The 27835-nt window shown below is 43.5% G+C and overlaps 3 protein-coding genes across 6 annotated transcripts in view; 2 read left to right on the forward strand and 1 right to left on the reverse strand.

Moving 5' to 3' along the window:
- Nucleotides 1–7533, forward strand: part of LOC106591568 (ADAMTS-like protein 3) — a 282134-nt gene extending 274601 nt beyond the window's left edge. Inside the window, exons 29-33 of the mRNA XM_045689441.1 lie at nt 1914–2097; nt 4482–4686; nt 5228–5331; nt 6441–6655; nt 7177–7533. Coding sequence (XP_045545397.1) covers nt 1914–2097; nt 4482–4686; nt 5228–5331; nt 6441–6655; nt 7177–7295 — 827 coding nt within the window. The 3' untranslated portion in view covers nt 7296–7533. The remainder of the gene's footprint in view (nt 1–1913; nt 2098–4481; nt 4687–5227; nt 5332–6440; nt 6656–7176) is intronic.
- Nucleotides 7534–10021: 2488 nt separating this feature from the next.
- Nucleotides 10022–23968, reverse strand: LOC106562561 (stabilizer of axonemal microtubules 2). Of its 3 annotated transcripts, none has more exons than XM_014127501.2 (8): nt 23826–23968; nt 22300–22479; nt 21640–21842; nt 21033–21394; nt 18848–19072; nt 13111–13230; nt 12382–12503; nt 10022–11949 (listed from the first exon to the last, which is right to left on the reverse strand). In XM_014127501.2, the coding sequence occupies exons 1-8, from the start codon at nt 23861–23863 to the stop codon at nt 11802–11804; spliced, it is 1398 nt and encodes a 465-aa protein (XP_013982976.2). In that variant the 5' UTR covers nt 23864–23968; the 3' UTR covers nt 10022–11801. The 3 variants fall into 3 exon arrangements, 2 of the variants coding, with proteins under 2 accessions (XP_013982976.2, XP_045545399.1); XR_006757564.1 differs by lacking the exons at nt 10022–11949; nt 12382–12503; nt 13111–13230 and adding exons at nt 14153–14540; nt 14663–14807; nt 15118–15184; XM_045689443.1 differs by lacking the exons at nt 10022–11949; nt 12382–12503; nt 13111–13230 and adding an exon at nt 14944–15184.
- An 80-nt stretch (nt 23969–24048) lies between these two features.
- The window catches only part of LOC106595141 (elongation factor-like GTPase 1), an 81073-nt gene continuing 77286 nt past the window's right edge, over nt 24049–27835 (forward strand). The window contains exons 1-6 of one of the 2 annotated variants that reach the window (XM_045689445.1): nt 24049–24099; nt 24479–24589; nt 24722–24789; nt 24962–25046; nt 25192–25325; nt 26378–26515. In XM_045689445.1, coding sequence (XP_045545401.1) covers nt 24499–24589; nt 24722–24789; nt 24962–25046; nt 25192–25325; nt 26378–26515 — 516 coding nt within the window. In that variant the 5' untranslated portion in view covers nt 24049–24099; nt 24479–24498. Of the gene's footprint in view, nt 24119–24478; nt 24590–24721; nt 24790–24961; nt 25047–25191; nt 25326–26377; nt 26516–27835 lie in introns of both variants that reach the window. The other variant, XM_045689444.1, reaches the window with a different exon arrangement.

A 27835-nucleotide genomic window follows, 5' to 3' on the forward strand; every position in this document is an offset into this window, starting at 1 on the left:
GGTCAGTGAGTGTGGTGGTGAGTGTGGTGGTGAGTGGGTCAGTGAGTGTGGTGGTGGGTGGGTCAGTGAGTGTGGTGGTGGGTGGGTCAGTGAGTGTGGTGGTGAGTGTGGTGGTGAGTGGGTCAGTGAGTGTGGTGGTGGGTGGGTCAGTGAGTGTGGTGGTGGGTGGGTCAGTGAGTGTGGTGGTGAGTGTGGTGGTGAGTGGGTCAGTGAGTGTGGTGGTGAGTGGATCAGTGAGTGTGGTGGTGGGTGGGTCAGTGAGTGTGGTGGTGAGTGTGGTGGTGAGTGGGTCAGTGAGTGTGGTGGTGAGTGGGTCAGTGAGTGTGGTGGTGAGTGGGTCAGTGAGTGTGGTGGTGAGTGGGTCAGTGAGTGTGGTGGTGAGTGGGTCAGTGAGTGTGGTGGTGGGTGGGTCAATGAGTGTGATGGTGAGTGTGGTGGTGAGTGTGGTGGTGGGTGGGTCAGTGAGTGTACTAGTGGGTGGGTCAGTGAGTGTGGTGGTGAGTGGGTCAGTGAGTGTGGTGGTGAGTGTGGTGGTGAGTGGGTCAGTGAGTGTGGTGGTGAGTGGGTCAGTGAGTGTGGTGGTGGGTGGGTCAATGAGTGTGGTGGTGAGTGTGGTGGTGAGTGTGGTGGTGGGTGGGTCAGTGAGTGTACTAGTGGGTGGGTCAGTGAGTGTGGTGGTGGGTGGGTCAGTGAGTGTGGTGGTGAGTGGGTCGGTGAGTGTGGTGGTGAGTATGGTGGTGGGTGGGTCAGTGAGTGTACTAGTGGGTGGGTCAGTGAGTGTGGTGGTGGGTGGGTCAGTGAGTGTACTAGTGGGTGGGTCAGTGAGTGTGGTGGTGGGTGTGTCAGTGGGTGTACTAGTGGGTGGGTCAGTGGGTGTACTAGTGGGTGGGTCAGTGGGTGTACTAGTGGGTGGGTCACTGGGTGTACTAGTGGGTGGGTCAGTGGGTGTACTAGTGGGTGGGTCACTGGGTGTGGTGGTGGGTGGGTCAGTGGGTGTACTAGTGGGTGGGTCGGTGGGTGTGATGGTGGGTTGGTCAGTGGGTGTACTAGTGAGTGGGTCAGTGGGTGTGGTGGTGGGTTGGTCAGTGGGTGTACTAGTGGGTGGGTCAGGTGGTGGGTTGGTCAGTGGGTGTACTAGTGGGTGGGTCAGTGGATGTACTAGTGGGTGGGTCAGTGGGTGTACTAGTGGGTTGGTCAGTGGGTGTACGAGTGGGTTGGTCAGTGGGTGTACTAGTGGGTGTGGTGGTGGGTGTACTAGTGGGTTGGTCAGTGGGTGTACTAGTGGGTGGGTCAGTGGGTGTACTAGTGGGTGGGTCAGTGGGTGTACTAGTGGGTGGGTCAGTGGGTGTACTAGTGGGTGGGTCAGTGGGTGTGGTGGTGGGTGTGTCAGTGGGTATACTGGTGGGTGGGTCAGTGGGTGTACTAGTGGGTGTACTAGTGGGCGGGTCAGTGGGTGTACTGGTGGGTGGGTCAGTGGGTGTACTAGTGGGTGGGTCACTGGGTGTACTAGTGGGTGGGTCACTGGGTGTACTAGTGGGTGGGTCACTGGGTGTACTAGTGAGTGGGTCACTGGGTGTACTAGTGGGTGGGTCACTGGGTGTACTAGTGGGTGGGTCACTGGGTGTACTAGTGGGTGGGTCACTGGGTGTACTAGTGGGTGGGTCACTGGGTGTACTAGTGGGTGGGTCAGTGGGTGTGGTGGTGGGTATGTGTTCTGTAGTGCTGTGTGATGTGTTTCTGGTTAGTACTGTTGTGGTGTTTACAACATATTGTGTATGTGTGTGCGTGAGCGTGCGTGCGGGCTGTGGGGTTTATAACATATTGTGTATGTGTGTGCGTGAGCGTGCGTGCTGTGGGGTTTGTTTCGGCTCAATAACGTGTGTGTGTGTGTGTGTGCATGCGTGTGTCTCCAGAGTTTGCGTGGAGTCTTGGGGACTGGACGGCGTGCAGCGCCTCGTGTGGCGACCGGGGGACGAGGACGCGGAGGGTCCGCTGTGTCACGCCAGAGGGACGTGAGGTCACACCCTCCATGTGTCACCACCTAGACAGACCTGTCTCCTCACAGCTGGCCTGCAACCTGCATGACTGCCCCCCCAGGTACACACACACACACACACAAACTCTCTCAGACTGTCACAGGTATCGTCGGTGGAAATGGACCAAAACGCAGCAGGCATGCGGTTCTTCATTTTGAACATTTATTCACTCCAAAATGAACACAAAAATAACAAAAGAGAACGAAACGATAAACTGACAGTCCTGTAATGTAGACATACACTAAACACGGAACAATCTCCCACAAATGACAAACACAAACACACCCTAATATATGGGACTCTCAATCAAAGGCAAATAGACAACACCTGCCTTCAACTGAGAGTCCCAACCCCAATTAACCAAACATAGAAACAGACACACTAGACTCAACATAGAATACATGAAAAGCAAACAGTGCCCAAAAACCCCGGAATACTTAAATCAAATGCCCCTTCAACAAACACACCACCCCGAACCACATAAAACGAATACCCTCTGCCACGTCCTGACCAAACTACAATACCCATTAACCTTATACTGGCCAGGACGTGACACAGACACGCACACACAAACCACACACACACACTATATACATCTGCTTCTCTAGGTAAAACAGATGCGTTGGTTTCACTGACCCCTGAGGAATAATCTACATTCAGCTTCGTGAGCCACTGTCATGAAGAGTCTTGTCTACTATAGCTGTGTCCTAAATGTCCTTGTATAGTGCACTTCTTTTAAACAGATCCTTATGGGCGTCCCTATGGGCGTCCCTATGGGCGTCCCTATGGGCGTCCCTATGGGCGTCCCTATGGGCGTCCCTATGGGCGTCCCTATGGGCCCTGGTCAAAGGTAGTGCACTATATACATTATAGGGATTAGGGGTCCATTTGGGATGTAGGTTATAGCTCCTTATTTAGTCTCCTTCTTCTACTGCTTTATGTCAGCAACTGTCCAAGACCAATATACATAAATCCCATTCAGGTCCAAGTGTTGAGGTTCCATTGATTTTCCTTGTTCTGTAGCAGTTAATAGGGGAGAGTGGGATAAGTTGAGACATTGTTTACATTCAGCATCACCCTGTCAAGGGAAATATAGTATTCTTTCTAACAAAGATATCTAAATATATTGCAGAATATTACCGTTTTTTTTTAATTGCTAACAAGCATCGGTCAATACTGAAGCCACTTTTTCAAAACTCTTCACACAGTCTGTATTACCAACATGCATCTTGGCCAAACAGTTCATCTCACCTCCAAAACTCACTCAAACCACCAAAACACTTCATACGTGTCTCAAAATAAGCTAGTTCGACCATAACACTGGCAACAATTCTCACTCAGAAAGCAAACGTTGTCACTCATAACACATTGACCTAAAAAACACTAACAACAGGGAGCATTACATAAATTATGAACTTTTTTCTTTGAAGTTTGAATGAATTTTCACATAAATCAGTATTGCATTATAGAATAAGAATAACACATTTTCACTATTGACTGTACTAAAGTATATGTAACAAGAATGAATCAGAAATGCAGCAATTTGCTTCAATAGGCTTTATTTTTTCTATGTCTTTATTTTTTCTATGTCTTTGCATATAGTAATTTACTTGTGAAAAATAAAAAGTTTAAACAAACTAATTCCTGAAATTCCAGGGCTGCAATAATAATTACAAAAACATTACATCAACAACATGTATAGTATAATCACTCATATTGTACAGTACAGTGAGGGTTCTAGTTCTACCTCTCTCCTCCATTTGGCCACAAGTTCTCATCAATGTCACATCTTATGTCTTCTCTGGTGATGCATCTTGGAAAGTATCTTCTGGAATGTCTAATCCAACCCTGGCAGTCTTCAGGAGAAGTGTCTCCACACCCTACATTTATGGCATCCAGTAAGGACATCTGGTCATGTGGATGGTGGTCATAAACCTTCCACCTCCACACAGAGAAAAACTCCTCTATGGGGTTTAGGAAGGGGGAGTATGGAGGCAGGAATAGTACTGACATCCTGGGATGTGCAGCAAACCAGTCTGTGACTGCAGTAGAGTGGTGGAATGCCACATTATTCCACACAACAACGAAGGTTCAACTTACCCCTTTGGCTCAACTTACCCCAGCCTGCCCTACCCACTGAAATCCCTGGGCAGAACATTGAGTCCTGATCATTGAGATATATGGCCTTATGCATTAAAGAGGCTAGTCAGGATCTAACACTACATGAGTTGTTTTATTCCTTCCTTCCCCCTGAGCCTGGTTCCTCTCTAGGTTTCTTCCTTCTAGGGAGTTTTTCCCAGCCAATATGTTTTGACTTTTCCTTCTGCTTTGCTTGCTCTGTAGAGATTTAGGTCAGGTAACTGTAAAGCACTTTGTGACAAGTACTGATGTAAAAAGGGATTTATATAATCAATGTTATTTAATTGATTGATTGTTCTCTCCCAGCTGGGTAGCATCCGTGTGGTCTAAGTGTTCCACTTCCTGTGGGCGGGGCTGGAGACAGCGGCAGGTGTCCTGTGGGCTGGTGGAGTCGGGGGGAGCGGTGAGGACGCTAGCGCCATCTGTCTGTGGGAGGAACACGCGGCCTGCAGACAGACAGGAGTGTACCTGCGACAACTGTCCAGCCTGGGTTACCAGCCCCTGGGGAAAGGTACAGACGCGGTCACAAACACACACACAGAGACACCCACCCCCACACTCGCACACACACCCACACAAACACACACAGACACTCATGGATAGACGCACACGAACAGACGCACCCACACCCGCACACACAGACCACACAGACACACACAGACACACACAGACACCATACACACACAGAGACAGACACCACACAGACACCACACACACACAGACGACACACACAGACACACACACACAGACCCACACACAACTATTTGCCACAACATTACCTTTGTTTTCATTGACATACATGCATGATGTTTGAATACTGTGTACTTGATGTTCTGGGATGAAGTTTCCTCTAGATGCAGACCTAGGATCAGCTTCTCCTTCCCCAACTTTAACCTTTAGTGGGGGGATATGCTAAACTGACCCAAGATCACTGTCTAGGGCCAATTGCCATCTACTCCAACCAACGCATTACTAAAAAAGCCCTGAATAAAGTTGTCAGGCTGTGAAACGTTCCTTGTTTCGTATTGTGAAAACATGTTAATTGCCCACAGTGCTCGGGGAAATGTTTGGGTCCCACCCTCACAGTCCAGAAGAGGTCGGTGATATGTAGACATGTCAACAGCACCACACACCCTGACTGTGACCCCAGAGAAAGGTAAACACACACCACAGGAGGTTGGTGGCACCTTAATTGGGGAGGACGGGCTCGTGGTAATGGATGGAGTGGAATCAGTGGAACGGTATCAAATACATCCAACACATGGTTTCCATTCCATTTGCGCCGTTCCGGCCATTATTATGAGCCATTCTCCCCTCAGCAGCCTCCTGTGAGACACACACACACACACACACACACACACACACACACACACACACACACACACACAGTCTAATTTCCTCCTGTCTCGTTTAGCTGAATCTGGTCATGAATTGCGTGGTTGTTGAACAAGTTGAGGAGACTAAAATACTTGGTGTTACCTTAGATTGTAAACTGTCATGGTCAAAACATATTGATTTAATGGTTGTAAAGATGGGGAGAGGTCTGTCTGTAATAAATATATTTTTTGACACCACACTCCACAAAGCAAGTCCTGCAGGCTCTAGTTTTGTCTTATCGTTGTCCAGTCATGTGGTCAAGTGCTGCAAAGAAGGACCTAGTTTAGCTGCAGCTGGCCCAGAACAGAGCAGCATTTTTTGCTCTTCAATAATATGCATGACAGTCTCTCTTAGCTAAGAGTTGAGGAATAACTGACTGCATCGCTTCTTGTTTTTATAAGAAACAGGAATTTGTTGGACATTCCTAATTGTTTGGATAGTCAACTTACACACAGCACTGACACACACACTTACCCCACCAGACATGTCACCAGAGGTCTTTTCACAGTCCCCAGGTCCAGAATGAATTCAAGGAAACATACAGTATTATACAGAGCCATGATTGCATGGAACTCCCTTACATCTTATATAGCGCAAGTGAACAGCAAACCTGGTTTAAAAAAAAACGAATAAATCAACACCTCACGGCACAAAGCCTCTCCCCATGTGACCTACTTATTGTGTGTATGTACTGACATGTATGTGGAACTGAACAAGAACACACACACACACACACACGTATGTATATAAATTGTAAAGTCTTTTGTCTGTAATGTATTTTTTGTTATGTGTCAGATTCCAGTAAGACTCACTGTCTCCATTGGTTCCGGCTAAATGGGATCCTAATAAAATCAAATCCTTCCCTCTATCTCTCTTTGTCTCCCTCAGGCCCGTCTCAGTGCGTAACTGTTCGTCGGAGCTGTGTGACGTGCACTGGCGCGTGGGGCCGTGGCGAGCGTGCACGGCAGCCTGTGGCAGCGGGTTTCAGTCTCGCAGGGTGGACTGTGCCCACCGCAGGAGTGGCAGAACCCTGGCAGACCAACACTGCACCTGGCACAAACGCCCAGCCACCTGGCAGCACTGCAACGCCACCACCTGTGGAAGTGAGTGTGTAGTGTTGTTACCATGTTACCCTCACTGCCTTTCCTCTGACTTCTGAAGCTGTGGAATATGTCATTGGAGTGACTTGGCATATTTTTTTACTAAAAAAACTGCTATTACAAAAACGGTGACTTCGCACAAGTAAAATCGCACAAACCCTCTTTTTAAACTGTTAAACTGCTTTTTAACAGTCCAGACCCAAATCTATATGGACATTTACACTGATGTTGAATTTTAGCCCGAATTTGACGTAAAGCCATACTCCTTTGCTTTCTGCTACTTTTTAAAGGAAATATGGCATGCGTTCCCAGTGGCATTCTATTCCCTATATAGTGCACTACTTTTTACCAGTCCTATAATTGCCCTGGTAAAAAGTAGTGCACTATAAAGGAAATAGGGTGCCATTTGGGACATAACCATGTTCTTCTGTGGGGAGAATGGATGTTATTTTATGCCAAAATGTTGAGTTTCAGCATTTAACACTTTCTATGTTGTGTCTCTGTGTCTCTGTGTCTCTGTGTAGGTGAATGTAAAGACACCTCCCACTACTGTGCCGTGGTGAAGAGGTTAAAGCTTTGCCCCATAGACATGTACAAGCAGAGGTGTTGTGAGTCCTGTTTACAGGAGGATGGCTCCACCTAGTGTTCTAGGAGGAAGTTGCCCCTAGATGCTGGCCTTGGGTTAGTTTTGCATTTCCTCCACTAGTGGTTAAGGCTGGGAATGGGGAGGAGAAGCTGATCCTAGATCTGTACCTAGAGGAAACTTCACCCTTGAGCGTTGAGACACAGTGTGGACAACATAACTCTTGGAATCATGGATGGAGGGATAGATGGATAGATGGATGGAGGGAGGGAGGGATGGACGGAAGGAGGGATGGACGGAAGGAGGGACGGAAGGAGGGATGGATGGATGGATGGATGGATGGATGGATGGATGGAAAGATAGAAGGAGGGATGGATAGATGGAGGGATGGATGGAGGGATAGATTGAGGGAGGGATGGAGGGATGGAGGGATAGATTAAGGGAGGGATGGAGGGATAGATTGAGGGATGGATGGAGGGATAGATTAAGGAAGAGATGGATGTATGGAGGGAGGGAGGGAGGGAGGGAGGGAGGGATGGATGGAAAGATTGAAGGAGGGATGGATAGATGGAGGGATGGATGGAGGGATAGATTGAGGGAGGGATGGATGGATGGAGGGATAGATTAAGGGAGGGATGGAGGGATAGATTGAGGGATGGATGGAGGGATGGATGGATGGATGGATGGATGGATGGATGGATGGATGGATGGATGGATGGAGGGATAGATTGGGAGGGAGGGAGGGAGGGAGGGAGGGAGGGAGGGAGGGATGGAGGGAGGGAGGGAGGGAGGGATAGATTAAGGGAGGGAGGGAGGGAGGGATAGATTGAGGGAGGGAGGGAGGGAGGGACGGAGGGATGGATGGAGGGATAGATTGAGGGAGGGATGGAGGGATGGAGGGAGGGAGGGATGGAGGGAGGGAGGGATGGAGGGATAGATTAAGGGAGGGATGGATGGAGGGATAGATGGAGGGAGGGAGGGAGGGAGGGAGGGAGGGAGGGAGGGAGGGAGGGAGGGAGGGAGGGAGGGAGGGAGGGAGGGAGGGAGGGAGGGATGGATGGAGGGAGGGAGAGAGGGATAGATTGAGGGATGGATGGAGGGATAGATTGAGGGAGGGATGGATGGATGTATGGATAGATTGAGGGAGGGATGGATGGATGGATGGAGGGATAGATTGAGGGAGGGATGGATGGAGGGATAGATTGAGGGATAGATTGAGGGAGGGAGGGAGGGATAGATTGAGGGAGGGATGGATGGATGTATGGAGGGATAGATTGAGGGAGGGATGGATGGATGGAGGGATAGATTGAGGGAGGGATGGATGGATGGATGTATGGAGGGATAGATTGAGGGAGGGATGGAGGGATAGATTGAGGGAGGGATGGATGGATGGATGTATGGAGGGATAGATTGAGGGAGGGATGGATGGATGGATGGATGGATAGATTGAAGGAGGGATGGATGGAGGGAGGGAGGGACCATGTAACATGGTAGACTGGTCATAGCCTGAGACTGTTTGGAGTTCAAGTCTGCTTTAAAGACACTACCACCACAACATTGAGGAAATCTTTCTCACTTCTTCATCACAACCTAAATGGATATTCCTCCCAATAATGATGCCCCAATGACTTGATTAGACTGAGAAAGAGACACAGGGGATGTTTGCCGGAGACCCTTTGGTGAAGACAAGCGTGCACAGATATGGAGTGAAGGAATTTTTCAGCTGGCCCAACCAATGTAATTTGATGCAAGCCTCAAATATGGACCTATGGCCTTAGAAATGTAACACCTTACCAATACTAGCTATTATCCCAATGACACATGTAACAAGTGAGCGCAAAGGTGTGTGTAAAGTGTGTGCTGTTAACCCATTCCTAAAGGAGAGAGCAGTCTTTAAATGGCCTTGTCATTGTTTTCCACGGTAATGTGCACTGAATGGACGAACAGAAAGAAAGAATGCTCTAGTAACAAAACACCAATAGAAGCAGTGGTTTATGGGTATCCTGTGTTTATTGTTTTTAATTTATAACAAGTGCATGTATGAATGTATGAATATACTGTACACAGTGGTGGGAAAAGTACCAAATTGTCATACTTGAGTAAAAGTAAAGATACCTTAATAGAAAATGACTCAAGTAAAAGGGAAAGTCATCCAGTAAAATACTACTTGAGTAAAAGTCTGAAAGTATTTGGTTTTAAATATACTTAGGTATCAAAAGTAAAAGTATAAATCATTTCAAGTTCCTTATATTAAGTAAACCAGACAACACCATTTTCTTATTTTTTTAAATTCATTTAATTAAATACATTTTTAATTTACAAACTAAGCATTTGTGTTTAGTGAGTCCGCCAAATCAGAGACAGTAGGGATGACCAGGGATGTTGTCTTGATAAGTGCGTGAATTGTAACATTTTCCTGTCCCGCTAAGCATTCAAAATGTAACAAGTACTTTTAGGTGTCAAGGAAAATGTAAGGAGTAAAAAGTACATTATTTTCATTAGGAATGTTGTGAAGTACAGGTAAAGTACAGATACACAGAAAAAAACTACTTAAGTTGTAGTTCAAAGTATTTTTACTTAAGTACTTTACACCACTGACTGTACATGTACATACAGTATACAGTAGGAACTGGTCTGGATGTGTGATGCAGAATCCTATAAGACCATTCACATGTGTGAAGGCAAAGGGATGTCAGATTGTAGTGGAACGTCATTGACATGAGAAAACAACAATCTGAACCAAATAATTTGCATTAGAACCTACTAGTCAGACAGTAGGAGGTAAAGCGGTTTCAAAATTATTTATTGGATATTGCATATTTGCCATAACAGTTAACATTCAATGTGTACATACATTTTAAACATATTCATCAGAGTACAGTGCATACAGTAGTATGTATTATGTGAGATAATTATTGTCCACAGAAATTATCACTGTTTGGAATAAATAGGCCCTGCAGTGACCGAGAGAGGTATGGGTTGTGTTCCCAATGGCACCCAATCATATTCCCTACATCAGGGGTCGGAAACAGGTGGACGCCGGGCCAAAATCTATTCCCATTAATAACAAGAGAGACATATGTGATCGTGTCTCAATGTAATCAAGGTATGAACTTATTGTTATTTTCCAATTCAATCTATTTTTCTGCTTGCTTGTGGTCCATTTGCATTGTACACATTTCTATGATGTTCCGGGCCCTGCCCACCACCACTGCCCTACATACTGCAGTACTGATCAAAAGTAGTGCACTATGTAGGGAATACAGTGCCATTTAGAATGGGCCCCCGAGAGAAAACATGACTGTCATATTTCTCTGTTTGAAAAATGGGGTCTGTTCCTTTTTACTATTGTTTTGGTTATCCAACCAATGTGCTGCATTGTAAAATGTCTTGTAAATACTGTGTTTTTAAGTGCAATATTGTACATTGAGAGTATGTAGATTTTTTGTGGGACTTTATTTTCTTACCTTATGTAGATGTCTTAACGCCTGTTTAAAAGACTGGATATAAACCGTACAGTACATTAATAAGCACTTGCTGTTGGATCACAGGTATGTTTAATACCTTTCCCTTCTGGTTTTATTCTCATGCATTTACCTGCAATCACCAATGATTTGTAGAGACATGTCATGTGTTTTGCAGATACATTATCAAGTGCCACTCACTCAAACAAATGCATACTGACAATAATCAATGCTACTGATATTTACGACAACATATCGATAACGTTACCATAACATTGGGTGTTGACATGGATACCGTTTGTAGAATCCTAACTGGATTGAAGGAACATCATGAAGATGTTTATGGAACAAAACTTTTAAGTGCTCTAGAAAGACAACATACTAAGATAATAAAGACAGTTTGATCACCTGACATTTTGTTTGGTAATACTCATTATAACACACAGAGGGAGACATGTTCCTAGTTTAAAAGCATTGAGCAAAAATTACCATAAGACTCAATCTGTCAGTGTGATTTTATATGAAACGTTTTCCTACAATGTGCATTATAAAGGAGCCACTATTTTTCTATAGCTTTTTTCTAAACTCTAGTTTAAAAATCGCCCCCTTCAAATTAAATCACACTGCAAGATTATAATGAAGTTTTCGGTATGTCTTTTGCACTTTGAACAATTATTTTGGACTATGAAAATTTCCCCTGAAAGTTCTGCATTATGTTTGTGAATTTCAATAATTGTGTGAGTGTGGTGACTTTATGCAGAATTTGGCACATAGATACACAAGGATAATTAATTGATTAAGAAATGAAGTGCTTGTTTTAATTACTAATGATTCGCAAATTTGTAAAAGAAAGATTATCCAACTATTCAATCGAAACCATCAACCACAATACAGGGAAGTTTATATTATAATGGCCTGTTTGTGACTTGTTCATAATTGTTGGTTCCATTTCATTATCACATCATTGATATTTACTATCAATTACTATACAGGTAGTAGGAAAATAAAATGAAAAACATAACAGACCTAACAAAAGTAGTTTTGCCTTCACACGCTCTTTTTAAGATTAAAAGCATTGGTCACCAAATATCATGGTCATACGTTATGACACCACAGCCACCGCCATGCCGGCGGCCATCTTGTTCATGTCCTTAGATGGCAACTTCCTGTAGAACCTATGTCCCCTGTCGTCGCTGTCCTCAAACACGAAGCCCGGCGGGGAGTCGTAGCTAGCTGGACAAACGCTGATCCTACAACACAAAATCATACGATCATACGATAAAATACCAGAAAATGATCAATACAATACCTTTATTGTTCGCTCGTGGAAAATAATCTTGCTGCAAGTTCAGCACATCATAATCATCCACAAATTCACACTAACACTAGCAATTATTAAGCTTGAGGTTATAAAAGTGATTCAGTTTTACATCAGTCATTCATTTCATTCAGGTAGTAAAACAGCTTCATTTTTGTTTGATGTCCCTCCTGGGATGTAACGGCTGATTCCAGGGGACTCCAGACTAAATGCTTGTGGGTTAACTTTGTGTGTGTGTCAAATCAAAATCAAATGTTATTCGTCATGTACACAGTTTACAGCAGGTATAAACAGTGCAGCGAAATGCTCAGCGTGTGTGTGCGCATCTCTGCTGGGTAACTGTGTGTGTGTGTGTGTGTGTTACCTCTTGGGGGTGAACTCTGTGCTGTACATGGTGCCGCCCTCCATTGGGGCATCAGCCCTCATGGGGGCGTGAGCTGGCTTGAAGCTCACATTGGGCTGCAGTTCGTGGGGTGTAAAATGGGCCTGTATAATAGAATACAATCAAATAGAATAGAATAGAATTGAAATAATGGCTTATAAGAATGTGGCCTAAAGCCAGAGAGACAGGGGCTCTGCTACACTCTTAGAAAAAAAGGTGCTATTTAGAACCTAAAAGGGTTATTTGGCTACGCCCATAGGATAACCCTTTGAAGAACCCTTTTTGGTTCCAGATAGAACCCTTTCCACAGAGGATTCTAAATGGAACCCAAAAGGGTTCTCCCGGGAACCAAAAAAAAGGGTACTACTACAGGGACTGCCGAAGAACACGCTTGAAACAATTTTTTCTAAGAGTGTATATGTGTAGATACTTGAGCAGTGTCTCAAAGAACACCCTAAACCCACCCATATCTGGCCAAAACTAGTGCACTCCATGGAGGCGGTACTGAGAACTGGCTGGTGATTTCAGATGGTAGGTACTATAGTATCTCCTATTGTTGTGTCCTTCCGCAGGGCACTTAGCCCCTAAAACAGCTCCATAGGTGCTACAATGTAGCTGATCCTGTGCTCCTCCCAAAAGTATTTTTCTATAGGCAGGGTGTGATTTGAGAATTGCCCTGGCATGCCAATGGAAACAAGAGTCTTGAATTGCCTTGAAGGTGGTGAGGTGGTCCATCTGTCCGGTGGCTCTCGGCATCTCCTCAGGCTTCTTGATCATGGCCTGTCTCTTGACCTCCCAAGGCTGGTAGTCATCCCTCATAGTGGTGCAGACCTGGAGGTAGTGGGGTGGGAACGTTCATTTTGATGCTACGATAAACGTACCCAAAAAAATCCCAACTGACCCGGTTACAGGACAAAATGAGAACGCACCGTTTTGAATGTAATAAAACATGTATATTCAATCATATTCATGTGCAGTTGAAATAATCTCCCAAGAATTTAACAGCATACACTTTAGTGAACAATATAACTAGAATATTACATCAGAACATTGACATCAGTAAGACACGATATCAGTATGGCAATACATATAAGTACAACAACATAACCGTTAAACGATATATCAGCCCAGCAATATATTAACAGGTGCAGTGCATTCAGAAAGTATTCAGACCGCGTCACTTTAAAAAAACAATATACGTTACAGCCTTATTCTAAAATGGATTAAATACATGTTTTTCCTCATCAATCTACACACAATACCCCATAATGGCAAAGGAAAAACAAGTTAAAAAAAGTATTCACACACTTTACTCAGTACTTTGTTGAATTTACAGTCTTCTTGTGTATGACGCTACAAGCTCGGCACACATGTATTTGGGGTGGCAGGTAGTGTCGTGTCTTTGGCATCATTAAAACGGAACACTTACTTATCAAATAACTCTAATTATTATTACGCGATTAAACTGATTAATCATGTAATTGTAATTAACTAGGAAGTCGGGGCACCAAGGAAAATATTCAGATTACAAAGTTATAATTTTCCTAATATAACTTTCAGATATTTTAATATCTGATCAATTAGTCTTCGAATTAATGAATTATTATTTACCTCACGTTAGTCTCATTCCAAATGTCGTAAATTGTTGGTTATCTGCACGAACCCAGTCTTCACTATGAGTCATCCATACATCAATTGTCTTAAATAATTGATTTACTAACTAAGTAATCACAGAAAGGCATAAACAAACAGTAGATAGTTACAAGGAAATGATAGCGGATGTGCCCTAGTGGGCTAAACCGGCATCGCGGCTTGGTGGACAAAAAGGGAAGTGGGGGTCGGCTGAGATAAGACACTACAGAGTTGATAATTATAACAATTGTATTATAACAACAAACCCACCTTTGCACATGAACGCTCACTCATTCGGGAATAATTGCAATCAATATATATATTTACACTCAGTGTGTCGTCTTGATATCTGTTGGAAAGTTTGTTTCTGTTGGAGAGTTTGTGTGCTCTCTCTCTCTCTCTCTGCCGGTGTTAGAATGGATAGTTCAGAGTAACATTCAGCCATGTTGTTATAGAACAGTTGTTTCGGTGGTTGTCGGTCCTCGCATTCACGGGTACATAATTCCTAGCTGCAGACAAGTAAATGGTATGAAAGATTTGTTCTTATTCTGACGGTATCGATAGTCTAAGAGTTTAACCACGTGGTATGGTTAAGAATTAATCAAGAGAAATGCATGGTCTCTACTCAAACCTTAGCCCTCTCGTAGTTATCGACGTAAGCTGTTCTCAAGATAAATTCCCACGGTGGAGGTTTTATTCGGAGGAGCAGAAAGGGCCGGTCCCATGACGCCAGGTCCTGTCTGTGCCCCTGGGGGCGTGCCAATGACTTAGTGAAACTTTAAACAGAAATACAATTCTCTCACATTAACATCATTACATAGCATCACATCATTTCACAAATAGTTTCATCTTTACTCATTTATTTTGTACAACAATTAGATGTAAGCCTCATACTTGAGACTCTTGTATAAACAGGGTTATGGTAATGTGGCTGTATTGTCTCTTGAGTTTCACAGAATTGTACCAAACGGACCAGTTCGTTGCTGGATACTTCAACGACCTTTTATACATTCTCCAGAACATGAATATTGTTCCATCCTCACGTGCTGTGGAAGAAATTCCTTTGTTTTCTCTTATGAAACTCACTCTCTATACTGTCTGGCCATGAGGCAGGATTCTCCTCCAGGAATTTACGACCTGAGGTCACAGCAGCCTGGGTGTAGGAGAGACAGAGAGATGAGGATGGTGCAGAGGGAAGGGGAATAGTGCTCGCTGTACCCAAAGGGGGCAACGTCATGACAGTAGCCTAGTGGTTAGTGTTAGCCCAGTAAGGTTGCTGGATCGAATCCCTGAGCTGACAAGGTAAAAATCTGTCGTTCTGCCCCTGAACAAGGCAGTTAACACACTGTTCCCCGGTAGGCCGTCACTGTAAATAAGAATTTGTTCTTAACTGACTTGCCTAGTTAAATAATGGTTAAATAAATAAATAAAATAAACTGGGGAGTTTCTCCCATTCTTCTCTGCAGATCCTCTCAAGCTCTGTCAGGTTGGATGGGGAGTGTCGCTGCAAAGACATTCAGAGACTTGTCCCGAAGCCACTCCTTCATTGTCTTGGCTGTGTGCTTAGGGTCATTGTTCTGTTGGAAGGTGAACCGTCGCCCCAGTCGGAGGTCCTGAGTGCTCTGGAACAGGTTTTCATCAAGGATCTCTCTGTACTTTGCTCCGTTCATCTTTCCCTTGATCCTGTCTAGTCTCCCAGTCCCTGCCGCTGAAAAACATCCCCACAGCATGATGCTGCAACCACCATGCTTGGGATGGTGCCAGGTTTCCTCCAGACTTGATGCTTGGCATTCAGGCCAAAGAGTTAAATCTTGGTTTCATCAGCAGAAAATCTGTCCACTCTACCATAAAGGCCTGATTGGTAGAGTTCTGCAGAGATGGTTGTCCTTCTGGAAGGTTCTCCCATCTCCACAGAGGAACTCTGGAGCTCTGTCAGAATGACCATCTATACAGGTAGTAGCAAAATAAAATCAAAAACATAACACCTCCCTGACAAAGCCCCTTCTGACCCGATTGCTCAGTTTGGCTGGGCGGCCAGATCTAGGAAGAGTCTTAGTGGATCCAAACTTCTTCCATTTAAGAATGATGGAGACCACTGTGTTCTTGGGAACCTTCAATGCTGCAGACATTTTTTGGTACCCTTCCCCAGATCTGTGCCTCGACACAATCCTGTCTCGCAGTTCTACCGACAATTCCTTCGACCTCATGGCTTGGTTTTTGCTCTGACATGCACTGTCAACTGTGGGACCTTATATAGACAGGTGTGTGCCTTTCCAAATCATGTCCAATCAATTGAATTTACCACAGGTGGACTCCAATCAAGTTGTAGGAACATCTCAAGGATGATCAATGGAAACAGGATGCACCTGAGCTCAATTTTGAATCTCATAGCAAAAGGTCTGAATACTTATGTAAAAAAATGTATTTTTACTTGTTTTTATAAATTAGCAAAAATGTCTAAATATCTGTTTTCACTTTGTCATTATGAGGTATCATGTGTAGATTCATGAGGATTTGTTTTTATTGAATCCATTTTAGAATAAGGCTGTAATATAACAAAATGTGGAAAAAGTCAAAGGGTCTGAATACTTTCCGAATGCACTGTAAATATTCAGACCATTTGCTAGCCTGTTGAGGACAGACGCTAGCGGAACGCCTCGCCAATATCCAATGGAAGAACATGGCGCAAAATACAAAACCTCAAAAATGCTATAATTTAAATTTTTCAAACATAGGACAATTTTACACCATTTTAAAGACAAGACTCTCGTTAATCTAACCACATTGTCCGATTTCAAAAAGGCTTTACAGCGAAAGCAAAACATTAGATTATGTTAGGAGAGTACATAGCCAAAAACAATCACACAGCCATTTTCCAAGCAAGCATATATGTCACAAAAACCCAAAACACAGCTAAATGAAGCACTAACCTTTGATGATCTTCATCAGATGACACTCCTAGGACATTATGTTATACAATACATGCATGTTTTGTTCAATCAAGTTCATATTTATATCCAAAAACAGCTTTTTACATTGGCATGTGATGTTTAGAACATGCATTCCCACCCAAAACTTCCGGTGAATTTACTAAATTACTCATAAACGTTGACAAAATACATAACAATTATTTTAAGAATTATAGATACAGAACTCCATTATGCAATCGCTATGTCAGATTTTAAAATAGCTTTTCGGCGAAAGCACATTTTGCCCTATTCTGAGTACATAGCTCAGCCATCACGGCTAGCTATTTTGACCCGCCAAGTTCGGGGCTCACTAAACTCAGAATTAGTATTAGAAAAATTGTATTACCTTTGCTGATCGTCGTCAGAATGCACTCCCAGGACTGCTACTTCCACAAGAAATGTTGTTTTTGTTCCAAATAATCCAAATACCTCCGTTTTGTTCGTGCGTTCAGGTCACTATCCAAAGGGTAACGCGCGAGCGCATTTCGAGACAAAAAAGGCTAAATGTTCCATTACCGTACTTAGAAGCATGTCAAATGCTGTTTAAAATCAATTTTTATGGTATTTTTCTTGTAAAATAGCGATAATATTCCAACCGGACAATAGTGTATTCATTCAAAGAGGAAAAGAAAAAACAGCGTGCACGCAGGAACGCGCATATCCAATCTCTTTGTCCCCAGGCAGACCACTGAGAAACTGAGCTACTATACTCTGCCCAGAGACAGGAGACGGCTCAATCTGCTTTCTGAAGGCTTTAGACTGCCAATGGAAGCCTTAGAAAGTGCAACGTAACCTCACAGATACTGTAGTTTTGATAGAGAATCAAAAGAAGAACTACAAATTCTCAGACAGGCCACTTCCTGCTTGGAATTTTCTCAGGTTTTTGCCTGCTATATGAGTTCTGTTATACTCACAGACACCATTCAAACAGTTTTAGAAACTTCAGAGTGTTTTCTATCCAAATCTACTAATAATATGCATATTCTCGTTTCTGGGCAAGAGTAGTAATCAGTTTAAATCGGGTACGTTTTTTTTCATCCAGCCGTGAAAATACTGCCCCCTATCCCAAACAGGCTAGAAGACTTGAAATTGAGCTCAGGTGCATCCTCAGATCACTCTGACAGAATGACATTTCACCAATCAGGCCTTTATGGTAGATTTGCCAGACGGACGCCACTCCTCAGTAAAAGGCAGCCCACTTGGAGTTTGCCAAAAGGCACCTAAAGGACTCTCAGACCATGAGAAACAAGATTCTCTGGTCTGATGAAACCAAGATTGAATGCTTTGGCCTGAATGCCAAGCGTCACATCTGGTGGAAACCTGGCACTATCCCTATGGTGAAGCATGGTGGTGGCAACATCATGCTGTAGGGATGTTTTTCAGTGGCAGGCCCTGGAAGACTAGTCAGGATCGAGGGCAAGATGAACGGAGCAAAGTACAGAGATCCTTGATGAAGTCCTGAGCGCTCTCGAGCAGGTTCTCAGACTGGGATGAAGGTTCACCTTCCAACAGAACAACGACCCTAAGAACATAGTCAAGACAACGCAGGAGTGGCTTCGGAACATGTCTCTGAATGTCCTTGAGTGGCCCAGCCAGAGCCTGGATTTGAACCTGATCGAACCTATGGAGAGACCTGAAAATAGCTTTGCAGCGACTTTCCCCATCAAACCTGACATTTGCCAAAATTTCTAAAAACCTGTTTTTGATTTGTTGTTATGGGGTATTGTGTGGAGATTGAGGGGAAAAAATATTTAATCCACTTTAGAATAAGGCTGTAACGTAACAAAATGTGGAAAAAGTCAAGAGGTCTGAATACTTTCCGAATGCCTGTATCTTCTCATCCCTACCTGGAATGGAGCTGATGACTTGGTGGGCCGATTGAAGGGCTTGGCAGAGATGAAGGGCTGGATGTTGTGTTGGACGTAGTCTGCACCAGACGTGGTGCTCATATCCATGTGCTCTGTGGGGCTGACGTACTGCAGGCTCTTGTGCAGCTGAGGCAGGGACACGGGCCACTGCTGGAAACGCTCCTTAAACTCTGTGCTGCTCTGAAAGGGAACGTCAGACGTCACCTAGGAACAGAGTAGAGTGGAATAGAGGTTTATTGTTCAACCTCAGATGGACATTTGACTTTGGTTTCACCTGAGTAACATACATCAACTCACCAGATAATCACATTGAAAATAAAAACACATGGGACATTCAAACAAAACTACACGTCTATCTTGAATCTGCACTTCAATAGAGAGATTTTTTTACATTTTAGTCATTTAGCAGATGCTCTTATCCAGAGCAACTTAACTCTAATTGCTCTTGTAAGTGCCTTGCTCAAGGGCACATCAACAGATTTCCCCTAGTCAGCTCAGTTACTGGCCCAACCTCTTAACCTCTCTGGGCTTAACCTACTCAACAGCCAGTGGAATCCCGTGGCGCGATATTCAAATACCTTAGAAATGCTATTACTTCAATTTCTCAAACATATGACTATTTTACACCATTTTAAAGACAAGACTCTCGTTAATCTAACCACACTGTCCGATTTCAAAAAGGCTTTACAACGAAAGCAAAACATTAGATTATGTCAGCAGAGTACCCAGCCAGAAATAATCAGACACCCATTTTTCAAGCTAGCATATAATGTCACAAAAACCAAAACCACAGCTAAATGCAGCACTAACCTTTGATGATCTTCATCAGATGACACTCCTAGGACATTATGTTATACAATACATGCATGTTTTGTTCAATCAAGTTCATATTTATATCAAAAACCAGCTTTTTACATTAGCATGTGACTAGCATGTGACTAGCATTCCCACCGAACACTTCCGGTGAATTTACTAAATTACTCACGATAAACGTTCACAAAAAACATGACAATTATTTTAAGAATTATAGATACAGAACTCCTTTATTCAATCGCTATGTCCGATTCTAAAATAGCTTTTCGGTGAAAGCACATTTTGCAATATTCTGAGTAGATAGCCCGGCCATCACAGCTAGCTATTTTGACACCCACCAAGTTTGGTACTCACCAAACTCAGATTTACTATAAGAAAAATTGATTACCTTTGCTGTTCTTCGTCAGAATGCACTCCCAGGACTTCTATTTCAATAACAAATGTTGGTTTGGTTCCAAATAACCCATAGTTATATCCAAATAGCGGCGTTTTGTTCGTGCGTTCAAGACACTATTCGAAGGGTAAAGAAGGGTGACGCGCCCGGCGCGTTTTGTGACAAAAAAATGCAAAATATTCCATTACCGTACTTCGAAGCATGTCAAACGCTGTTTAAAATCAATTTTTATGCGATTTTTCTCATAAAAAAGCGATAATATTCCGACCGGGAAACCCTGTTTTTGTTCAAAGACTGAAAATGGAAACATGGAGTCGTCTCGTGCACGCGCGCACCAGTCTCATTGTTTTCAGATCGACCACTTACCAAATGCGCTACTGTTTTTCAGCCATGGCCTGCAAAGTCATCATTCAACGTTCTGGCACCTTCTGAGAGCCTATGGGAGCGTTAGAAAATGTCACGTTATGCCAGAGATCCCCTGTTTTGGATAGAGATGATCAAGAAGGCCAAGAAATGGTCAGAGAGGGCGCTTCCTGTTTGGAATCTTCTCAGGTTTTGGCCTGCCAAATGAGTCCTGTTATACTCAGACACCATTCAAACAGTTTTAGAAACTTTAGGGTGTTTTATATCCAAATCAAACAATTATATGCATATTCTAGTTACTGGGCAGGAGTAGTAACCAGATTAAATCGGGTACGTTTTTTATCCGGCCGTGCAAATACTGCCCCCTATCCCCAACAGGTTAACCGCTAGGCTACCACCCAGAGATATTTCATCAGCCACTGTCTACTAATGATCAAATATCAGTTGACGCTGTCACTGGCCAGAAAAGGTAAGTGAAGAGGAGTTAGTGAGATATTAATCTGGGTTAACCCAGAACTAAAATCATGTGTAATTTGATGAGATGCTCGATTACATAGTCTGTGACTAGTGAGATGTCATTAAACACAGCGTTACCTTTCCAGGGTTAGGCTTATAGCTCTGGGGCAGCTGTCCTGGCAGGCCCTGATAGTCTCTTCGGTTGGTGGTGAGGTCTTGAAGGGGCTGGCTACTGGGTTTATAGGGCTCTGGAACCTTCACCCAGCGTGCCTCCAGAGGGTGGGACACATAGCACTGCTGGTTACTGGTCACCCCATCGAAGGGGGTATCGGATATTTTGGGGATACTGGAGGGTTTGAAGCTCTGTCTGGGGGCAAGGCCTCGGGGGAGGAAGTCGTCCTGGAAGGTGGTGTGGCCGTCGAACTTGGCGTCTGGCGGGTGGTAGGTCAGGTCGGGTTTCTTCAGCTCCCGCTTGCACATCTCCCACTGTCGGAAATCCTCTTGAAACATTAAAAGAGTTGAAACATGAAAAGATTTGTATGTGTTAGTTTTGGTAATAACCATAGTTTCTTCATAGAGCGCATTTGTTATTGTTATGATGTAATTTTTATATATAAAATATCCCATAGAAATTGCAACGTATTAACTTTAAATGCCAATATTTCTTATATAATACTAAAATAAGGATCACTGTGTAGAAATGTGTCATGTGTAATATGTCATCAAACAACGCAGAATAGCTCACCTTTGTACGTAGGCACTGTATCCATTTTGTGCCCTGTTGCGTATACCCTCTCGCTGGGTCTGGAAGGGGCGAAGGGTTGGACCTCATAAAGGCTGTAGTCCTGTTTGTAGGTGGTTCCCAGATCTATGTCTCCAGGTTTGGGTTTGTACTCCGCCTGCTGTTTCCCCGGCCGTCGAGTCACCACGTAGGGAATAAAGTCAGTCCTAGGGAGAGCGAGAGATTAACCAATCTTTTTCATTCATTTGGGATTGAGACCTCTGTGGATAACTCCCAATTCATATAGTTAGTGATATCTACATAAGAGGGTGACTGTGGAATATGGAATCGGCTCGACTTTTAGAGACCACTTAAAAAGGTACATTTTCCAAAATCCCCTCAAAACCGCATGGCTTGCATGAGGGGGGTGTGTGTGTGTGTGTGTGTGTGTGTGTGTGTGTGTGTGTGTGTGTGTGTGTGTGTGTGTGCCTCAAAGGGTTTTGCATTAAATGAGAGTGGTTGAATAGCAGAAGATTGACACAGTCTCAAATAGCACCCTATTCTCTTACATTTGGTTTTGCACTACTTTTGTCCCCTGCCCTATGTGGCATTCTTGGCCAAAAGTAGTGTACTTGAAAGGGATTGGTGTTTCATTAGGGTGTGATCCATGACTAAGGTGTTTACTTGAATGTAGTAGTTCCATCCATTCTCCCCCGGTCACCGTGGTTAACAGGCTTGGGTTTCAGGCTCTGGGGCGGGTTGTATCCTCCATAGGCAGGGTACTTCTCTGTGTACTCTGTCAGGACACATGTCATATTGGGCTTTCCATACAGAGCTGTGGGTCGGTGGGGGCAGCGATGGCGTCTAGACAGAGGGCAAAGTTCAAAACTTTATTTTACTGAAAGTGCTCTATCTTAAACTTGACAGCTGTGCTGACGTGCATTAACAGTGGACTAATGAACACTATACCAATAGAGTGTAGTATTAATTTACAATGCAATTATGGTGACTGGCAGTGAGTTAGCTAGTTACGTGGCATGCCACCCTACACAGAGCATCCTCTGAATTAAATAACAGACTAATCATCTTAATCTTTAATTAAGTGCAGAATGGAAACCAGCAGGCTGGGTGTGAGCAATTATCTACCTGGTTATCCAATGCAATGAATGTGTACTGACTGAGCTAGGTGTGAATTCTTTAAAAGAATGCCAGACTTGTATTTAATCTTAGATTAACAGACATTTAACTCAATATGATGTATCAGCCATGCATTTCTATTGCATCTATGGTGACTTAACAGGCATAGTAGCATAATTAATTCACACTGTCAGACTCAGAATCAGAAAAAAATTATTGCATTCACTGACCTATTTGAAAGGCTTATGAAAACATTGTGCAACAATCACATGATAATAACAAAACATGATAATACCGTACATTGGAGTATTGTGTTAACATAGTATACTTAGTTGGGGGTAAAATAAAGAGTATAAGAAAAAAAACTGAACTTGAATAAACCGACAACTTTAATCAATTGGATACCAATGTCAGAAATCACGGGCTACATTTTCACAATGATTGCTGTGGATTTATCATAGGCTGATATCGTTTCAGGGCAATAAGAAATGCACTAGTTTCTATGTAACCAAGGGCGTTGTCTTTACTCAGGCCTCAGATCTAAATAAAGCCAGACAAGTCTCCTTGTATTGGTGAAATGACAAATGTAGATATGTTCGCACCTATCTAGGATATTTTTTATTCAGTCGGTCATTAGTGCAACAATATTTTTCTGGGCAAGAAATGTTTTTCCATGACTAGGCATTGGACAACTTGGCAAAATGGCAAAAGTGTCTATTTATTTTACCGCTGAATAGTCATTTATTGTCACAGTCAATTTCTGACGATTTACAATGCCATATGGGTCGTTCTAAGAATTTCAGCATTTCTAGTTTTGTAGCTAAAGGAAAGCCAAATGGATTGGATAGAGTTTTTACAACAGTGATTCATAATGAATGTCAGTCAATAATATAAATACAGCATTTGCCATTTTAATGTCAACTCCATGCACTACTTGGCATTGGCGTGTCACTTCACTGGTTAGTCAATCCTAAATTAACGCACGAAAATAATTTATTCACACACAAACTTGTGGAAACACTGGTAATCTCATCATACCGTTTTCCTAGACTAAATCAATACGTCCTCCTTACCCACAGCTGCAGATCTCACATATGCACAGCCGTTTCATGTCTTTGAGGGGGGATAGCGTTTTTCGTGGCTCTTTCCCCTGCAATCCCACAAACACCGCCCGACAGCTCCGTTCTTTTATACCTCAGTGGACAGCTCGCGCTAAAGTGTGCAGTTTTGTTTCTATGGAAGCAGCACGTTACCCCAGCAACCGCTGAGCTTCCTAGTAACGACGTAACGTACTACGTCATTTAAACAGCGGCGTCAACATTTTACGTATTGTTCCGGGCAGACAACGTGAGTGAGTTGTGTCCAGGTTTGTGTTTTATATGACTTTTGTCGCATAATATTGAGATTTCTAATATGATATGATCATTTATTTTAGGTTATGAATCATATATATAGTAATATACTACTTTGTATAGAACGCTAACATTGTTGTCCACGTCTTTTAGCTGAGTGCAGCATATTGTAAAATACTGTAAGTTGCAGCTACATATCACGCACCTTTTGTATTGCTGTCATTCAGAATGGAGGTGTGTTGTTGTTTTACTAACTAACTTTGCTGTGTTGAGTGCACTGGCACTGATCAGTATTGATAGCAGTAGCTAGGTAGGTAATAGTGACATTACTAGATGATATCTCCTAAAGTTTGTTTCCTCGCCTGATGTATTAGCTTGTCCAAAGCAGTCAAACATGGGACACACCAGTTTGGATAAGATCAAGGCACTACAGAAGAATCCTGCCAACGTCAGGAACCTGTGCATTCTGGCACACGTGGACCATGGTAGGTTCCATTGACTTGATTATTGAGAATGTTGCACGGGATAATACTGTACAGGGCCATGATGACAGTTGTTTGCATGCATGACCATTTGTAGTGACACTCCATTCATATCCACCACTATCTATTTTGCAGGCAAAACAACTCTGGCAGATAGCTTGGTGGCGAGCAATGGCATTATATCAAGTCGCTTAGCCGGAAAGGTTAGTATGACTTGATCTCAATCATCTGTAGTGGTATTATCCTTGTCATATTACTGTAGCCAGACTTTGTTATTTGGCCCTTTTACTAATCTAGTTGTGTGTCCCTGATCTACACATTGATCTGTGATATGGTCATGTATACGTCTGTGTTCTGATGTTGTTTATGAATTAGCTGAGGTACCTGGACAGCCGGGAGGATGAGCAGATCCGAGGGATCACCATGAAGTCCAGCGCTATCTCACTGCACTATGCTGCTGGTAAGACACCACAGTAGGAACATGTTGACTTGGATACGTTGAGACCTGTTGTGAGGCAGACCACTTGTCTCCATCTAATTGACCCATGCGTGTGTATGTGCCTGCCTGTGTGTCTGTCTGTCTTGTGTGTGTGTGTCTGTCTCAGGGGAGAAGGACTACCTGATAAACTTGATTGACTCTCCGGGCCATGTGGACTTTTCGTCTGAGGTGTCCACCGCCGTCAGACTATGTGACGGGGCCATTGTCATCGTAGATGCTGTGGAGGGAGTTTGTCCACAGGTAAGGCAATTACAGTCAATGACTATGTCCCAAATGGCACCCTATTTCATTTCTAGGGCCCTGTTCAAAAGTAGTGCACTATTTAGTGAATAGAGTGGGACTTTGGACACATACATTCTTAGGTTATAGCCTTGGGGCTCCCGGGTGGCGCAGTGGTCTAAGGCACTGCATCTCAGTGCTAGAGGCGTCACTACAGACCCTGGTTCGATTACAGGCTGTATCACAACCAGCTGTGATTAGGAGTCCCATAGGGCGGTACACAATTGGCCCAGTGTCATCCGGGGTAGGCCATCATTGTAAATATGAATTTGTTCTTAACTGACTTGCCTAGTTAAATAAAGGTTCAATAAATAACTACCTGTTCTCCACTGGTTCTGCATTAAACAGTGTTTCATGAAATAGTTTCATGGAAGTGGGGCACCAAGCTCACCCACACTTTATCGTTCAGGGTTGTTACTTTTTGCATTTTTAAGCCAATTTCCTTAGATTCTACACATTTCTCGATAGAACTGAAATGTATTTTCTGCAGTTCAAACTAATTTCCAGCAATTCTACTCATTTTGCCTTAGAGCTGAGAGAAAATGTGGCAGTTGTAAAGCTAATTTCCTGCAAGTCAATGCGTTTTGCTGTGTTTTTCAAGACTACCTAATTTATTGTTTTGGGAATTTTGTCCCTTACTGTCTAGCTTTTATTTGGATGATTGTTAGTTCTCAAAGATTATATTATTTAAAAAAAAGCTCTCTACATACTTTATATCTGGCTTTAGATGTTTAAGTTTACACAGTGTTTTTTCATCCCGAAAATTAATAATAAAATATATAAAACATTTTTTATACGCTGTTTGGTCTTAGGCGACCCGAAAAAGGCTTAGGTGGCCTGTGCAAGGATTTCAATTGCAGAAAATCCCTGTCATTGTTTTGGAATATAATATGAAATATATTTGTCACTCTACTTTCTCAACTTCATGGCATTTTCGTTTTGTCTTTGTTGATGTGAGACTTGGCCATTTACTCAGTATCAGTTTGTGTGTGTGTCCGCCCATCCGTCCGTAGACCCAAGCAGTGCTGCGTCAGGCGTGGCTGGAGAACATCAGACCTGTGCTGGTTATCAACAAGATTGACCGGCTCATCATGGAGCTGAAGCTCACCTCTCAGGAAGCCTACACACACCTGCAGAAGATTCTAGAACAGGTGAGTCCCTGACCTCTAAACATAAGTGTGATTAGTCAAAAAACACAAGACAGAAACTCTATACCTGCCATAAGTATTTGATCCCCTGCGGATTTTGTATGTTTTCCCACTGACAAAGAAATGATCAGTCTATAATTTTAATGGTAGGTTTATTTGAACAGTGAGAGACAGAATAACAACAAATAAATCGAGAAAAACGCATGTCAAAAATGTTATAAATTGATTTGCATTTTAATAAGGGAAATAAGTATTTGACCCCTCTGCAAAACATGACTTAGTACTTGGTGGCAGAACCCTTATTGGCAATCACAGGTCAGACTTTTCTTGTAGTTGGCCACCAGGTTTGCACACATCTCAGGAGGGATTTTGTCCCACTCCTCTTTGCAGATCTTCTCCAAGTCATTAAGGTTTCGAGGCTGACGTTTGGCAACTCGAACCTTCAGCTCCCTCCACAGATTTTCTATGGGATTAAGGTCTGGAGACTGGCTAGGCCACTCCAGGACCTGAATGTGCTTCTTCTTGAGCCACTCATTTGTTGCCTTGGCTGTGTGTTTTGGGTCATTGTCATGCTAGAATACCCATCCACGACCCATTTTCAATGCCCTGGCTGAGGGAAGGAGGTTCTCACCCAAGATTTGACGGTATATGGCCCCGTCCATCGTCCCTTTGATGCGGTGAAGTTGTCCTGACCCTTAGCAGAAAAACACCCCCAAAGCATAATGTTTCCACCTCCATGTTTGACGGTGGGGATGGTGTTCTTGGGGTCATAGGCAGCATTCCTCCTCCTCCAAACACGGCGAGTTGAGTTGATGCCAAAGAGCTCCATTTTGGTCTCATCTGACCACAACACTTTCACCCAGTTGTCCTCTGAATCATTCAGATGTTCATTGGCAAACTTCAGATGGGCATGTATATGTGCTTTCTTGAGCAGGGGGACCTTGCGGGCGCTGCAGGATTTCAGTACTTCACGGCGTAGTGTGTTACAAATTGTTTTCTTGGTGACTATGGTCCCAGCTGCCTTGAGATCATTGACAAGATCCTCCCGTGTAGTTCTGGGCTGATTCCTCACCGTTCTCATGATCATTGTAACTCCACGAGGTGAGATTTTGCATGGAGCCCCAGGCCGAGGGAGATTGACAGTTCTTTTGTGTTTCTTCCATTTGCGAATAATCGCACCAACTGTTGTCACCTTCTCACCAAGCTGCTTGGCGATGGTCTTGTAGCCCATTCCAGCCTTGTGTAGGTCTACAATCTTGTCCCTGACATCCTTGGAAAGCTCTTTGGTCTTGGCCATGGTGGAGAGTTTGGAATCTGATTGAT

Source organism: Salmo salar, chromosome ssa11, assembly GCF_905237065.1.
Source record: "Salmo salar chromosome ssa11, Ssal_v3.1, whole genome shotgun sequence".
Classification (NCBI taxonomy): Eukaryota; Metazoa; Chordata; class Actinopteri; order Salmoniformes; family Salmonidae; genus Salmo; species Salmo salar.

Coding starts and splice junctions, on each gene's coding strand:
- LOC106562561 (XM_014127501.2), bottom strand. CDS start 23,863: ATGAAACGGCTGTGCATATGTGAGATCTGCAGCTGTGG. Junction 21,395..21,639: donor TACAGTGCCTACGTACAAAG/GTGAGCTATTCT, acceptor TAATGTTTCAAG/AGGATTTCCGACAGTGGGAG. Junction 12,504..13,110: donor ACCACCTCACCACCTTCAAG/GCAATTCAAGAC, acceptor TCTATTATACAG/GCCCATTTTACACCCCACGA.